The sequence below is a fragment of the Rana temporaria genome, chromosome 9 (assembly GCF_905171775.1).
Source record: "Rana temporaria chromosome 9, aRanTem1.1, whole genome shotgun sequence".
Taxonomy (NCBI): Eukaryota; Metazoa; Chordata; class Amphibia; order Anura; family Ranidae; genus Rana; species Rana temporaria.
In genome coordinates, this window is record NC_053497.1 from 85060367 (window position 1) to 85075781 (window position 15415).

Sequence of the window (15415 nt, forward strand, 5' to 3'; positions counted from 1 at the left end):
TCCGCATAGATCTGGCAGCCTAGACCATAGCTGGTAATGAGGTCGGCAAGTGGGCGCATGTAGCAGTTAAAGAATAAGGGAGAAAGGGCAGAGCCCTGAGGTACCCCGCAGGTCAATGACTGGGTATTTGAGCGGTACGACTCCATTTTTATGGAGTGTGTTCTTTCTGACAGGAAAGATCTAATCCAATTTAACACTGCGTCCTCACAGCCAAATAAGGATTGCATTCTAGAGAGAAGGATAGAATGGTCAATGGTGTCAAACGCCGCAGAGAGGTCCAGCAGCACCAAGGCTGCGGACCCCCCCGCATCGCGGACACCCAGCAGACGTTCCCTCATATCTAGGGCAGACATCTCCGTACCGCGACCGGGTCGAAATCCCGACTGGCAGTCATGGAACAGACCATGTGACTCAAACTGCTCCTGCAGCTGGGTAAACACAACCTGCTCCAGGACCTTAGATAGAAAAGGCAGTAGAGAAATGGGGCGGTAGTTGGTAAGTATCGTGGGTTCCAGGCACACTTTTTTCAATAATGGGAGTATGATTGCTCTCTTGAATCTAGAAGGCACTATACCCAAGCGGAGGGACAAATTAATTACTCTGCAGATGTCAATAATCAGAGTGTCTACATGCTTCTGAATGAACCAGGCAGGGCAGGGGTCATCAGGATAACTGGTTGGTTTCAGTTTTGAGATGATAGCTTTGATTTCCTCCTCTGACACTAGGCGAAATTTCTGTAGTTTTTCCGGGGTGGTTTTGGCTTTTGATGTTGCACAGGGGGGTGCTAAGGAGGATCGAGCACGGATTTTCTCCACTTTTGAAATGAAAGACTGGTGGATATCATTACACAGTTGTGGGGATGCCATAATCTTGGAGTGGAATCTTTTGGGCTCAAAAATCTCCCGGACTATGGCGAACAGTTCTCCCGTTTGATTAGGGGCAACGCTAATTTTGGTATTATAATATGTTCTTTTTAGCGTTTTTACTGCCTTGGCATAACCTCTGCAATGTATGCGGTAGGCTTGTTTGTCCAGATTGCATTGAGATTTTAGCCATTTTCGCTCCAAGAACTGTCTCTTTTTTTTGAGAGGGAGGAGGCTAGATGAATACCACGGTTGGGATTTCTGTAATCTCGGTCGGTTGTTAGCCACCTGAAAGGGCGCCACTTTGTTCAATGATTTTTTTAGCCTAGATTCAAAATCGTCCAAGGCACTCTCTAATTGGAGAACACCTTCTTCGAGATCGTCAACAAGCTTATTCTCCTCAATCTCGTTGTCGGTTTTAATATAGCAGTTCTTGAATTCATCACAGTTCACAGGCTTAAGTTTTCGAAATGGGATTGACTTACGCATGTTATTACCCGCCTGTATTCTTTTGAGAGCAAAGTCGGGAAGAACATACGAAGTCAAAAAATGATCTGACCACACAATTTTTTGTATCGTCACTTTTGAAATGGAAAGACCATATAGGAAAAGGGCATCTAAAGTGTGGCCCTTGATATGAGTGGGTTCCTTGATATGCTGGGTGAAATGTAAAGCCTGCATGTCATCCAGGAGATCTTGAGCATCCTGGTTCCGTACATCATCTAGCCACAGATTTATGTCACCCTGAATCACTACATGATTGGAAATCAATGAAAGTTGCATAGAGAAATCGGCAAAATCAGAGAGAAATTGGGCCAAAGGGCCAGGAGGCCTATAGATGATTGCGAATGTGAATGTTGCGTTATCATTCACTAAGCATTTCGCTGCTAGGTGTTCAAAGGTATTATAGGGAGAAGAGGAGATTTCTTGGCAAATCAAATTAGTGTCGTGAATAATGCATATGCCTCCACCTTTTTTAGTTTGTCTATTCTTGGTCATGATGCTATAGTTGCTGGGTAGTAATTCATCGTAGATTGATTTTGAGCTGTCCTTAAACCAGGTTTCTGTAACTCCCATTATATGAGCACCAGAAATTAGCAGCACATTGTGAATTTCATCGCAGTGCTTTACTGCCGATCGGGCATTTACATATAGGGCCTGAATAGACTCAATTGAGTAGGGCTTGACCAGTTTTTTCTGTCTTTCCCGAAGTAAATGTGGCCGGTCAGTGATGGTAGGGGCCGGAGCAATTTTTGCAGTATGGGATAAGCAAAGCGCATTAATATCTATTAAGGGAGGGATTTGAGATTGTTCCCAGGAAAGAAGCTCTGCACGTGAGTAACACAATCGTGTACCCTTACCTGTTGATGGAAGATCTGCGCGTGTCATCTTAGTGTTATTGATGTTAAAGAGAGAAAACGGCAAAGGCCCCCGTGGCCCCCGCGGACGCCCGCAGACGCCGCACCCTTATGTCGCACCCTTCGGTCGCGACCAAGGTGCGCGCCCGCTGCGCGAGTGCTGCGCTCTGCCCAGATAAGTCCTGGCTGGATAGAGGCCATGCCCCTTTGCTCTCTCACAGCAGGGTCACGTGACCTAAGCCCCGCCTCCAAGATGGATGCCAGAGGGGGAGGCTCGGCTGATGTACAGCGACAATTTCAGCTGGATTTCAGGTGATTTAAAAGTCTTGCACAGGGGAGGGTTGAAGGTTTAAAAAGTCCTCAGCTTTGTTGGTAGAGATGTGCGAGTGCTGCGCTCTGCCCAGATAAGTCCTGGCTGGATAGAGGCCACGCCCCTTTGCTCTCTCACAGCAGGGTCACGTGACCTAAGCCCCGCCTCCAAGATGGATGCCAGAGGGGGAGGCTCGGCTGATGTACAGCGACAATTTCAGCTGGATTTCAGGTGATTTAAAAGTCTTGCACAGGGGAGGGTTGAAGGTTTAAAAAGTCCTCAGCTTTGTTGGTAGAGATGTGCGAGTGCTGCGCTCTGCCCAGATAAGTCCTGGCTGGATAGAGGCCACGCCCCTTTGCTCTCTCACAGCAGGGTCACGTGACCTAAGCCCCGCCTCCAAGATGGATGCCAGAGGGGGAGGCTCGGCTGATGTACAGTGACAATTTCAGCTGGATTTCAGGTGATTTAAAAGTCTTGCACAGGGGAGGGTTGAAGGTTTAAAAAGTCCTCAGCTTTGTTGGTAGAGATGTGCGAGTGCTGCGCTCTGCCCAGATAAGTCCTGGCTGGATAGAGGCCACGCCCCTTTGCTCTCTCACAGCAGGGTCACGTGACCTAAGCCCCGCCTCCAAGATGGATGCCAGAGGGGGAGGCTCGGCTGATGTACAGCGACAATTTCAGCTGGATTTCAGGTGATTTAAAAGTCTTGCACAGGGGAGGGTTGAAGGTTTAAAAAGTCCTCAGCTTTGTTGGTAGAGATGACCTGACAGATCCTTAGTAATGGTGTAGGCTTGCACGGATAAGTTAAATTCCACTACCTCTAGCCACAACCTTTGACTTCGTTCTGTATAGAGTGGGTCTGGAGCTTTTTTTTTTTTTATATATTGCTGTGTGGGTCAAGAAAAGAAACTACAGCAAATCTCTCCAAATCGGGTTAAAAGAAAATCACAACCTGATAGCAATATTAACTCTTCCTTACTATATTTATTTATTTATTTATTAAAAATTGGTTTAAATACTTAGATAACAGTAGTATTCAGTAGACATGTGCACACCGAAATATTTTGTTTCGGAATTTTGTTTTTCGCCCGAAAAAATAAATTTAATTAGTTACTCCCGAAATTCGTTTGTATTTAGTTTCATTAAAAAAATGCATTCATCCGAAAATCTGAATTAAGGTCAAATCTGTCATTGAAGGCTTATGGTGTCTGTCGAATGTTCTAAGAAGATTTGATGGAGCAGCTATAAACTGTACGACGCCGCAAGCGTACATTTCCGGACGAATGTTCTGCCTACAAGCTATAGAAGAATTCTAATGTTGTATGACACTAGTAATAATTATATTTATAAATTATTATTACTAGTCAACCAACATTCAAATTCTTCTATATCCTATTGGCTGAGCATTTGACCGGAAATGTACGATTGCAGCGTCGTACAGTTTAGCCGCTTGTCGAATCTTCTTAGAACTTTCAACAGACACCAGAAGCCTTCAATGACAGATTCAACGTTTATATTTTCTTCGCTGCTTCGTCGAATCTTCGTCGTTCATGTCAAATGGTGCCCCAACACTGTCTCTATAATGTCGAATCTTTCCTCTCCATGTAGAATAATCTTGAACTAATAGTTAAGGTTAGGCACATTCGACCACAGGTTCGATAGACACCGATTGCTATTGTCAGCGTCATGTCGAATCTCCTATATATATATCGAACTGTTGTAGCAACGAAAACAAAAATAAAGCATTTTTATGTCGGATTTTTCGGATTTCGCACTTTCGTTTTCATTTGTTCAAACGATAACAAAAATACCCAAAATTCGGATGAAAATGCATTTGGACGAAAACAAATGCCCATGTCTAGTATTCGGGGCCAAGTGTAAAAAAAAACTGCAAACCTCCATAAAAACAGTATACTGTATGATGCACAGAAGTGCAGTATGATATATCCCTTTTTTAGGCAGAGATCAAAATAGAAACAAAACACATTTAAAAGGTGACAGCGCCACTTTTATTGATAACAGTTTACAATATGCCCAGAAATTGTAAACATTGCTCACATGCATGTAAATCATGACAAAAACACAAAGGACGTAATCCATATGAATAGTTCTCAAGGATAATAAAGTGCATCCTGAGTACTGCCAAAGAAGAGCATTCCTTCTTCTGGGAAAGTTTAAGTACTCAATCCCATCTAAAGTGTAGATATAATTATACATCATCAATTAGTATAATGCCAATATATGCATACATTCATGTCTATGTACCAGTATATCAGGTATAGACCAATAGGAAGGCTGTAGTGGACATTTACAAAGATCAAACATGTATTGAGTGAATAAACGCAAAACCAGAAAACCATGCGGTTTTCAATCTGCCAGAAATCCAGTGAGTCTCTAAATTCCTGTCCACACACACCCTGTGCTACAGTGAAATCCACAGTAATGTCATCAGCCCTGCCTAGTTCACCTTTTTTGAACAATAGAACACCGCCCCTCACCCCATGTTTTAGAGATAAGAAAATGGGGATGTTTTGTAGTCAACGCAGGAGAAAGCAGCCTAGAAGGTCAATGCTGCTCCTCTGTATATACTATTCAGTTCGCGAGTATTATGACATCAAGACAGGAAGGGTCTTAAAAAAAAAAAAAAAAGAAGTAACTATGTCTAAAGATTGGTTACCTGCAGTATTTTTTACGTGGGTTTCGAATTTGTTCTACTTTAGAATTGCAGTTGGATATAAACAAATTGATCTGCAAATCTTTGGAAATAAAGCTGATGCAGTGATTGAGATCATCATCAAATGCAAATGCAAACTGTATAAATCTAGCAATTAAAGTTACTTTGCGACACATTCAGAATAATACTACAGCATTGTTCCTAAAATAACAGTGCTCATCTTCTGAAGCTATTGACACAAAGGATAGTGTGACCAAAAGATATAATTTAAACAATGTGCCATTTAATGTGAACAATGAAGAATGAAACCTGCCAACAGGTAAAAGGGTTACTGAGCACTCAGCAATACATACTGTAAACAACTATGCTGGATATAAATCTAGCAATTTTACCGAAAATTACAGCAAAATATGAATGAGCCACAAACTACAGCAAGCTACCAAACAAAGTACAAACAAAACCCTTTGCTTTCATATTTGTCAGCTTTGACTACACTAATTAACTATTGAATAAGAATATGATCAGCGCATTAATACATTTCTAGCACTGAAAAGATGGCTGTAATAATCAAAAATTGAATAAACAGTGTGCAAAGAGAAAAAGTCCCATATATGATTAATTCGTGATGATACACAATAATCTTCTTAAATATATGTGGATTCTTCCAGTAATTTTCTATGTTGATCTCCTGGATACTGGGCTCACAGAGCGCCCAGTATCCAGGAGATCAACATAGAAAATTACTGGAAGAACCCACATATATTTAAGAAGATTATTGTGTATCATCACGAATTAATCATATATGGGATTTTTTTCTCTTTGCACACTGTTTATTAAATTTTTGGTTATTACAGCCATCTTTTCAGTGCTAGAAAATGTATTAATGCGCTGATCATACTCTTATTCATTCACTATTGGACAGATGTATTCACCCAAATTAGACTTAGCAACATTACACATATATATTTATTTATTAATTAATTTAATTATATATTTATTGATCTATCTACACCTTATATAAATTTAATTTGGTGGCGCGAGAGCACTTTACATTATTTACACTAATTAACTATTCTGAGCTTACTAGCAATAGGCAAATTTAAAAAAACACACTTATTGCTGGCAAAATGTCTACTGGTCAGATCTTTTAAACCCAAGTTAAAAAAAAAAAAAGAAAAAAAAAAAAAAGAAAGAAAAGAGAGAAATAATCACAGGGGACGTCATTTTACTTCCGGTATGTGAATAACCAGGTCACGTCCTGCCCAAATCCGACTCCCGTGGTCCTGGGCCCCTCTACTTTCCACCCCTCAGGGCTTGAGGTACGCTCAGACGCCACCCTATCCCCACACAACTCTATAACCTAAGGGGGTCCACATCCAGATAACTACGTGGTTTGTGTAAACTTAACTACGATTTGTATTACTCTTCCTCCGTGGCCCCTGATGACGGTCGACAACCAGAAACGCGTCGGGCATAAACACATCATCAACTAGGATAGTGTTTTTTTGTCTATTCGCCATTTGTTTGTGGCACACGTACTGTTTTATTGTTATATTTGTATATTTGTTGTTTTTACATGCACCGTGGGTGCTTGCTGCGTGCATTATCACCAAGTGCCAGTATGTGTACCAATTCCTATTAAAGACCTATTTTTTACCTTGACATTTTGTTTGGCCTTTAAAAATCCCACCTAGGGGGAGATACTCTTTTTGTTCTATGATAGAGGGATGTGGCCAATACAAATGTTATATATGAACCAGCGAGTACCTCTTCCTTTTTCAGGATGCAAAGAAAAACCCACAAATAGCTGCAGGTGAAATACAGGACTCTCTAAAAACACGTGGTGTGGCTGTTTCAAGATGCACAATAAGGAGGCACTAGAAGAAAGATGGGTTTCATGGTCAAGTCGCAAGAAGAAAGCCATTACTACTGCAAGATTGGGGTGATCAGACTCCAGCGGTAGGTGTGTTTAAGGGCCTGGTAGCCCACTTTTATTTAAAAGCACAAAAAAGTTCACAAATACATCAGTAGCCCTCATAGGGGGGTTCCACCATTACTGCACCTTGCATACTCAATACTTTAGCCTCCTGGCTTTCATTCTTGCCATCCGGCTGTTTCAGGCCTTTAGCCTAGGCCTTAGGTCTGCTCCTCAGAACAGAGTTTCCTAGAGTTAAGCTCTCTCCTAGCTTACTCTTGATCAGCGCCTTGCTGCTCAATCACCAATGACATCTGCCTCCTGCAGACATGCATACTCTGGCTGCACCCATGCAGCGTCTGACTCCTCTCAGAGGGATGGGAGTCCACCCGACTCCAAGGCACAGATTTCCTGTCTGTTGGGTGGGGCCCTGAGCCATAGTCAGTGTACAACTAAATAACCCAACACACAGCTGTGCAATCAGCGTGCCTTTCTCTCCCAAATCTGGCGTAAACCAGCAATCTTTCAGGTAGCACAGGGTCCCACCGCCACACTACTTGAATGCAGACACCTCAAGTCTACCACAAAATGGTCTTGGATAGGAGTGTGGGGAAAAAGACTAGTCTAATAGCAAGTAAAAGTGGAAATACCGGGTACGCAAATATTTCCTGTATCCCTTAGATCTAAATGAGCAATTAACACATTGAAATAGACAACCATTGCAAGGGATAATTTTAAGATGGGATTTAAAGGCCTTTTAGGTCCCTTTCACACTGATAGACCGATTTGGGTCTGCCAGTCGGTTTCTCAGGAGGACCCGATCGGTCCATTCATTGCTCTAGATTTGTTTCCACAAGCTTCACTTTGTAAATGCTCTCCAATGTCCATAGCAAAGCATTTCAGTTAGCTAAGCGGTGAAGGATGCAGAACAGACCTGATATTAAATATAACCGATTATAACCACATAACACATTTTCCACTATTCCTGTAGAGAATATCAAAACAGGCAGCTAAAAGACCAAACTGAACAAATTATGTGAATGTCTACCACACCAACACAAAATAATAATGACTCACAGCAAAAGGTCATTCAAAACCGAATTAGGTGGCTTCAACAAAAAGGACCAAATTATTTTCCCCATTTCAGACCAACACCTTTATGACACGTTGATAATTAATATCCCCAGATGTGTTCTTTAGAGGCAGGTAAACAAAATAAAAATAAGGATTTATAGAAAAAAAGTGTTCATGTGCAAATGCCTTTTGTAATATAATGCATTGCAAAGGGCTATTTGTTTGCTTTTATTTCTCCACAGATCTTTGCAAATTACAGGGTTTTTTTGTTTGTTTTCTACGCACCCCTTTTGCCTAAAGATTTACCAACATGTTTTTGAAGTTCATGTCTCCAATGTTCCAGCTTCAACACACTTTCCCTCACTGTACTATTTAATCTAACCTAGGTTCTACACTTATGTAACAGCAACTCATCAGCTATAAACTGGGTTGTTAACGTATGGGAAGTGAGAACCAAAAAGCAAGTATAAAAAAAAAAAAAAATAGATAAATCATGTTTTTACGAACGCTAAACAGGGGAAAATATAAATAAAAGTTTGACAGCTTTGAATTACGTTGGACTCGATTAAATATCTGCAAGAGGTATGATTTAAAGACAATGTTGAAGCAAAGAAAAAAAAAGTACAGATCATTTTTGGAGCATAGGCATGTCGAGAATTTTTTTAGATAAGAAAAGAGATTGGAAAGGTTGTGGATAAGTGTAATATAGGTCAACTGTCAGGAAGCATTCAACAAGAGGGTCTAAAACACTGTAAACCTATCTATGCACGCTCTGTGCTTTCATGATGTGAATCTCTCCAATGCAATGTTCCCGTCTCATGAGTGTAAAAATAACCACCCATCAATATAATTCTCAATCAATACCAAAGCTAAGCAAAGCCTCTCAGGTGTCTCATTGTGTAGCCAAGTGCAGTCTAATATAGCATTAAAAGCTTGAAAGAGAAGTGTCGCTTTTGGAGGCTTAGTCAAAGCAGGCTGGTTGTTATCGTTTTACCTTTTATAAAGGAAAGGAATAAACATAATCAATAACCACAGTTTTACAATCACTAATAAACTACTAACAAGATGTATGCTTTAGATGGAGTTGATTTATTACCGCATGAAGCAAACACTGCTTTTCATATTCTCTAATCAGCTGGAATGCTCACCTTTTAGATCTATGAATAGTTTATTTTTCATGGTTGCCATATAGAATCGTATGTCTACAGCTTTTCTTACATTAAGAACTGAAGTTTTTTTCTCCATAATCCTATTTAAACTTTCAGGATGGGTCTGATGCGGATTGGTGGGCTGAGAAGAGGTAACTTCATATTTAAATTAAGACCCATAGTTCTCGGACTTTGGAGATCACGGTTTATAATTATAAATGAATACTAACTTTTCTGCTTTACATTCCATCGAACATCGCTTTGTTGAAGAGAAATCATCCACCGACATCAGATGAGAAATTGGCACTTCTGCGAGTGTCCATCTTATTGGTTCCATGCTGTGCCGAATGGTTCCTCCTGCTAGTAACGTGGAGGTTGGAGAGGGCAGTTGATGGGCACAGTGTCTGACCAGGAAGTGGATACTCCTTAAGTGGCGTTTTCTCAGCAAATGGTTACTCTTCAATAAAGCGATGTTCAGAGAAGTGGGGAAAAAGCGAGTATTTACATTTTTTAGAGGGAATCGTTTTTTTGGGGATTTAACAGGGTTTCCCTAAAAGCTTTTTATATTTACCCCACAAAGGTAATCGAATATTCCAAGATATTATAAAACTGATTTCACCTTCTTTTGGACTAATGAGAACATTTTGAATTGGCTTGTGTTTATATGATGTTCTTAATGGCATTGACATACTTTGACAACCTTCAGTGTAAAGGTACATCCTACGTTTGCAAATTCGTTAAATACAAATCATAACCAGGTCTGATGAAACAAAAATCATATATTTTAACCATAAGATCTTGGTGACCACACTCCAGGAAACATTTTTTACCAAGCAAATCCAGGTAACCGCACTTGAGGGAAGAGTTTTGCCAAGGAAATACAGAAGGGTAGTAAAATGTAAATGTATCTTACCTGAGTTCCTTTTTGATACCAGTTTTACATCAGCCTTTACAGCAGTGCAGATCAGAATGGTTAAGAATACTGAAAGCTTCATCTTTCACCGTCTCATCCAGGCTCTGCAACACATACATAGAAAATTTAGAAAATAAATATTTCAAACAGTCCTGGCAGTCTACATCAATTATTCTAGTCCCATAATTAGGCTGGAGGTGGAGAGGCGACATTGGAAGTTGCACTGATCAACCAAGAAATAGGGTTGTCCCTTGCCTGTGGTGTGTAATTACAAGATTTCTGCACATAGTTAACAATTCTTTGATAGACAATACAGCCCTTATATACAGTATGCATTTACATTTGTATTGTATTTTGCGGTGTGTCTAGAGACTTTTAACATTCTTTGCAGGATGGATAAAAAAAAAAAAGTGATAGAAGGGCTGAAATGCTTTGCTTTTTCAGAAGAAATGCTGATCCAAGTACCCTCTAATCCTGTTCATATAAAATTTAAGCCCAGGCATTTGATGACATGATTTCTGCTGAAGGGGAGGATCAGAAAATCGAAATTGCAATTCTCCCTTTCAGCAGAGTACACAGGACCAGGTGCCTATATTGCACTGGTGGAAGCTTAGAGCAGCATTTTAGGCTGCAGTTGTGGCTAGAATCTTTCTTGGTCTACTTGACCTTGGTTTGGTATCAAAAGAGCCCCTAATTTTTCACTTAAGTGACTGAACAGTACTGACTGGCATATTCAAGGCTTTGGATATCTTTTTATATCCTTTTCCATCTTTGTAAAGTTTCATTACCTTGTTTTGCAGGTCTTTTGACTGTTCATTTCTACCTCCTCATGGCTCAGTGTCTAGCCTGCTTAGTGCATCCATGTGAGAGCTAACAAACTCAACTATATATACACACAGATGCCCATTGTGATTTTAAAAGCCACACATTTGGGAAATTAGCCTTTAATTGCCATGTTAACCTGTGTTTGCCACCTTCTGTGTCTGTACCAAGGTCAAGCAGGCCATTTGGGTGGTTTCTGTTATTATGATTTAAAAAGGATCCAAAAAACAATGCAATAATAAATGGCTTCATGTGATTGCTATCCTTAAATAAAAGACAGATTTTTGTCATGGTCATATTTTTATGTCTAATATATATATATATATATTGTATTTTATAGATTTCAAATGATATGCATATATTTTGCACATCTTGTTTAGAATTTTATTTTAAAGCTTACTGTATTTTTTCTTTTTATGTTTAAGATGTCTCTCATTTGGTGGTTAATAGTTTGTTTTGTTTGCGTTTTCCTTAGTTTTGTGCTTTCCTTACTATTGTCATATGGAGAGTCCTATTAATCCTACTATGTACCATAGTAACATAGCATTGTAGCTTTTAAAATGTTATTTAGTACAGCTATTTAACGATTGACATAGGAAACTTCTATGTTCTACTTTATTGATTAGAGATAGATAGATAGATAGATAGATAGATAGATAGATAGATAGATATCTATAGAGAGAGAGAGCGCGCGCGCAACGCTTCATTCACGAAGCATTTGCTCCGTAATTTGCGGCGGCGTTTTGTAAAAGGGGCCGGCGTAAGCGCGCGCAATTTAAATGATCCCGTAAGGGGCGTGGATCATTTAAATTAGGCGCGTTCCCGCGCCGAACGTACTGCGCATGCTCCGCCGGGAAAATTTCCAGACGTACATTGCGGTAAATTACGTTGCAAGGACGTCATTTGCTTCGACGGGAACGTAAATGGCGTCCAGCACCATTCACGATCCACTTACGCAAACGACGTAAATTTCGAAAATCGCGACGCGGGAACGACGTCTATACTTACCATTGGCTGCGCCTCCTAATAGCAGGAGCAGCCTTACGACGAAAGCGACGAACGCAAACGACGTAAAACACGACCGCCGGGCAGCGTACGTTTGTGAATCGGCGTGAGTATGCAATTTGCATACTCTACGCTGACAACTACGGGAACGCCACCTAGCGGCCAGAGTCAGAATGCAGCCTAAGATACGACGGCGTAAGAGCCTTATGCCAGTGGTATCTTAGGCTACAGTCGGCTTATCGAGCTTTCTGAATACAGAAAGTTGATACGCCGGCGCTACTTAGCAATTACGCTGCGTATCTATGGATACGCAGGCGTAATTGCTACCTGAATCTACCCCAATCTGTTTAGCGGCCAAATGGCTCACCTAGTTTGTGGTTCGATGTAGCACCCTGGGGTTTAGTCCGGGATGTGCTTCGCAAATTTACTTGCCAGGAGTAGTTACAGTGGGGCAAAACAGTATTTAGTCAGCCACCAATTGTGCAAGTTCTCCCACTTAAAAAGATGAGAGGCCTGTAATTATCATAGGTATACCTCAACTATGAGAGACAAAATGTGGAAACAAATCCAGACAATCACATTGTCCGATTTGGAAAGAATTTGCAAATTATGGTGGAAAATAAGTACAGTACGAGAATGTGTTTCCAGCACGATAGCATAGTGTTGATTCTCGGCGACATGGTGCCGATATCTCGCACTCGCTGGAGTAGGAAAAGCGCATTCCAGCGAGCACGTCATAGAAGTGACGGGGATCGGACTTAGATTCCCACCAATTCTAGCCACGGCGTTTGGTATGTATCATGAGGGGGAACTCCACGCCAAATTTTAAATAAAAAAAAAAAAAAAAATGGCATTAGTTCCCCCCCAGGGGCATACCAGGCCCTTAGGTCTAGTATGGATTGTAAGGAGAACCCCCAACGCCGAAAACCCGGCGTGGGGGTTCCCCCACAATCCATACCAGACCCGTATCCAAGCACGCCACCCCGCACGGTCAGGAAACAAGTGGGGACACGCGAGTGCCCCCCCCTCCTGAGCCGTACCAGGCCACACACCCTCAATATGGGGGGTGGGTGCTCTGGGGCAGGGGTGCGCCCTGCTGCCCTTCCAACCCAAAGTACCCTGTCCCCATGTTGATAAGAACAGGGCCTCTTCCCAACAACCCTGGCAGTTGGTTGTCGGGGTCTGCGGGTGGGGGGCCTATGGAAATCTGGGAGCCCTTTAATAAGGGGGCCCCCAGATACCTACTGTATTTGGTCAATACCAAAAGTTCATCTCAATACTTTGCTATATATACTTTTTTGGCAATGACAGAGGTCAAACGTTTTCTGTAAGTCTTCACAAGGTTGTCACACAATGTTGCTGGTATGTTGGCTCATTTCTCATGCAGATGATCTCTAGAGCAGTGACGTTTTAGGGCTGTCGCTGGCCAACACGCACTTTCAACTCCCTCTGGATCTGGAGACTGGCTAGGCCACTCCAGGATCTGGACGGCTGTCTGGGTGGGTGGACATGCGTAGTGGTCGGAGATTGGTCCTATACCCGGGAGCATCTGGCGGCTAGGCTGTGTGAGGTCAGGTTGAAAAGGTTGAAAAATCCTGGCTCGGTTTGCAAGTGTTGTCTCACAAAAAGAGCAGGATTCAAGTCTCTGGTGTGCAGTACCGCATTTGGTCAGAGGTGTGGGGGTGCTGGTGACACTCAGAGCCGTTCGGAAATACTTAGTTTAGGAGTGCAGCCGAGCGGTTTCCGAGTCTCTCCGGCAGCCCCCACCTCTGGCCACATGCAGTATTGCATGCCATAGAAGAAGTTTTTCATTGACTATGGGGATACTCGCTTTGATATGCGAGTGCTTTGGATTACAAGCATTCTCTTGAAACGGATTATGCTCGTAATCCAAGTGCCAGGTGCCAGGGAAATAGGCGATAGTGCAGGGATGGCAAACCAGCACAGGCAAAGGCATGTTGGCACGTGCAGTGCCATGACCAGGCGTATGCGCAAAGGCGCACGCTCGCCGTAATCTGAGCGCAACTGCCTATTTAAACCCACTGCTCACAGCCATGCATTGCTGATTTATCTTCAGCTTTCTTTCTGTGTTTCTGTGCCCTGTACTATCTGCTGATCTGATCTCCTGTGAACTGCCCTGGCTTGTCTTGACCTACTCTTCCTAAACCTCTGGCTTGACCTTTTCGCTTGCACTTGACCTCCTTCTGCCTGCTCCCTGCATCTGACCCAGGCCTGGCTATTGGACTCTGCTTATCCTGCTCCCTGTATTAAAGACTTAGCTGATTTTAGGTCATTCTGATCCTAGACTGTCTCTCTGAATGACCGCTGGCCTGGCTCCTGGCTCAGCTATTCAGTTACTCCACTGGTCTCTGTTTCCTGGACCTTCAAAGCATGCCTGTCTCCAGCTACCAAGCACCCATGCTTCTGTGGACACCACACCTACTGTTTCACCTTCAATGGTGTGCTGCTCTCGGCCGCAAGGGGAGCCCTTCCAGCACCTCGGCTTCCTACCAGGTTCCTGACACCAAGGTTCCACTGTACTACAATGTAGCTACTCCAATGCTTTTTATTTTCTGGGGAGAGTCTCAAGTATATCTAGAAGGGTGTGGTTGAATTGTTCTGTCTGGGGGTCCTCTTGAGAATATGGGGGGGGGGGGGGGGGTCGATCTGAATATTTAGCAGATCTAACAGTCTTTTAAAAAAGGAGCTTACTCTCCAAGTCTCTTCCCTGATCAGAATGGATACGCTGAGACAGGCCATAGTGGACAAAACTTTGGCTGGTAAAGCCAAATGCATCTTAGGCAAGAGAGACAGTAGCCTTCACTTTTACTAACTGGAAAGTCCTCGCTTAGCCTAGGTGGTCATTCTCATCATGTAAACCTGTTAATGTGATCTCCCTGTGTTTTTCTGGTAGGAGCATCTGCCATTTGTTCTCAGGGTTGTCTGAGGGGCCCCTTTGATAGACAATTTGTGCTTCTTTCAGAGTATCTGTTAGTAGCAAGACTGGACTAGACTTGATTCTCTAGAGCTTTTAGTGTTAAAATGCAGAGGGGATCTTGTTGGTCTTTCCATAGATCCTTCTTTGACTACCTGGACAGGCCTTCACCTCTTTATTTATTTTTTCTAAATAAATGCAAATTTTTTTCCCTGCAAATATATGTGCATCTGTTATTTTGTTTAAGTTGGACTTAAAGCGGATGTCCGCTGAAAAAAAAAAAAAAATATATTAAAAGCCAGCAGCTACAAATACTGCAGCTGTCGACTTTTAATATCAGGCCAGTTAAGTGTGCTGAGTCCAGCGCCGTCCGCAGCAGAGGACGAGCGATCGCTCGTCAC

At 42.2% G+C, this 15415-nt stretch overlaps 1 protein-coding gene across 1 annotated transcript in view; it reads right to left on the bottom strand.

Annotated features, from left to right (window-relative positions):
* IL1RAPL2 (interleukin 1 receptor accessory protein like 2) overlaps nucleotides 1-15415 on the bottom strand; it is a 935719-nt gene that overhangs the window by 850805 nt on the left and 69499 nt on the right. The window contains exon 2 of the mRNA XM_040323825.1: nucleotides 10253-10356. Coding sequence (XP_040179759.1) covers nucleotides 10253-10334 — 82 coding nt within the window. The 5' untranslated portion in view covers nucleotides 10335-10356. The remainder of the gene's footprint in view (nucleotides 1-10252; nucleotides 10357-15415) is intronic.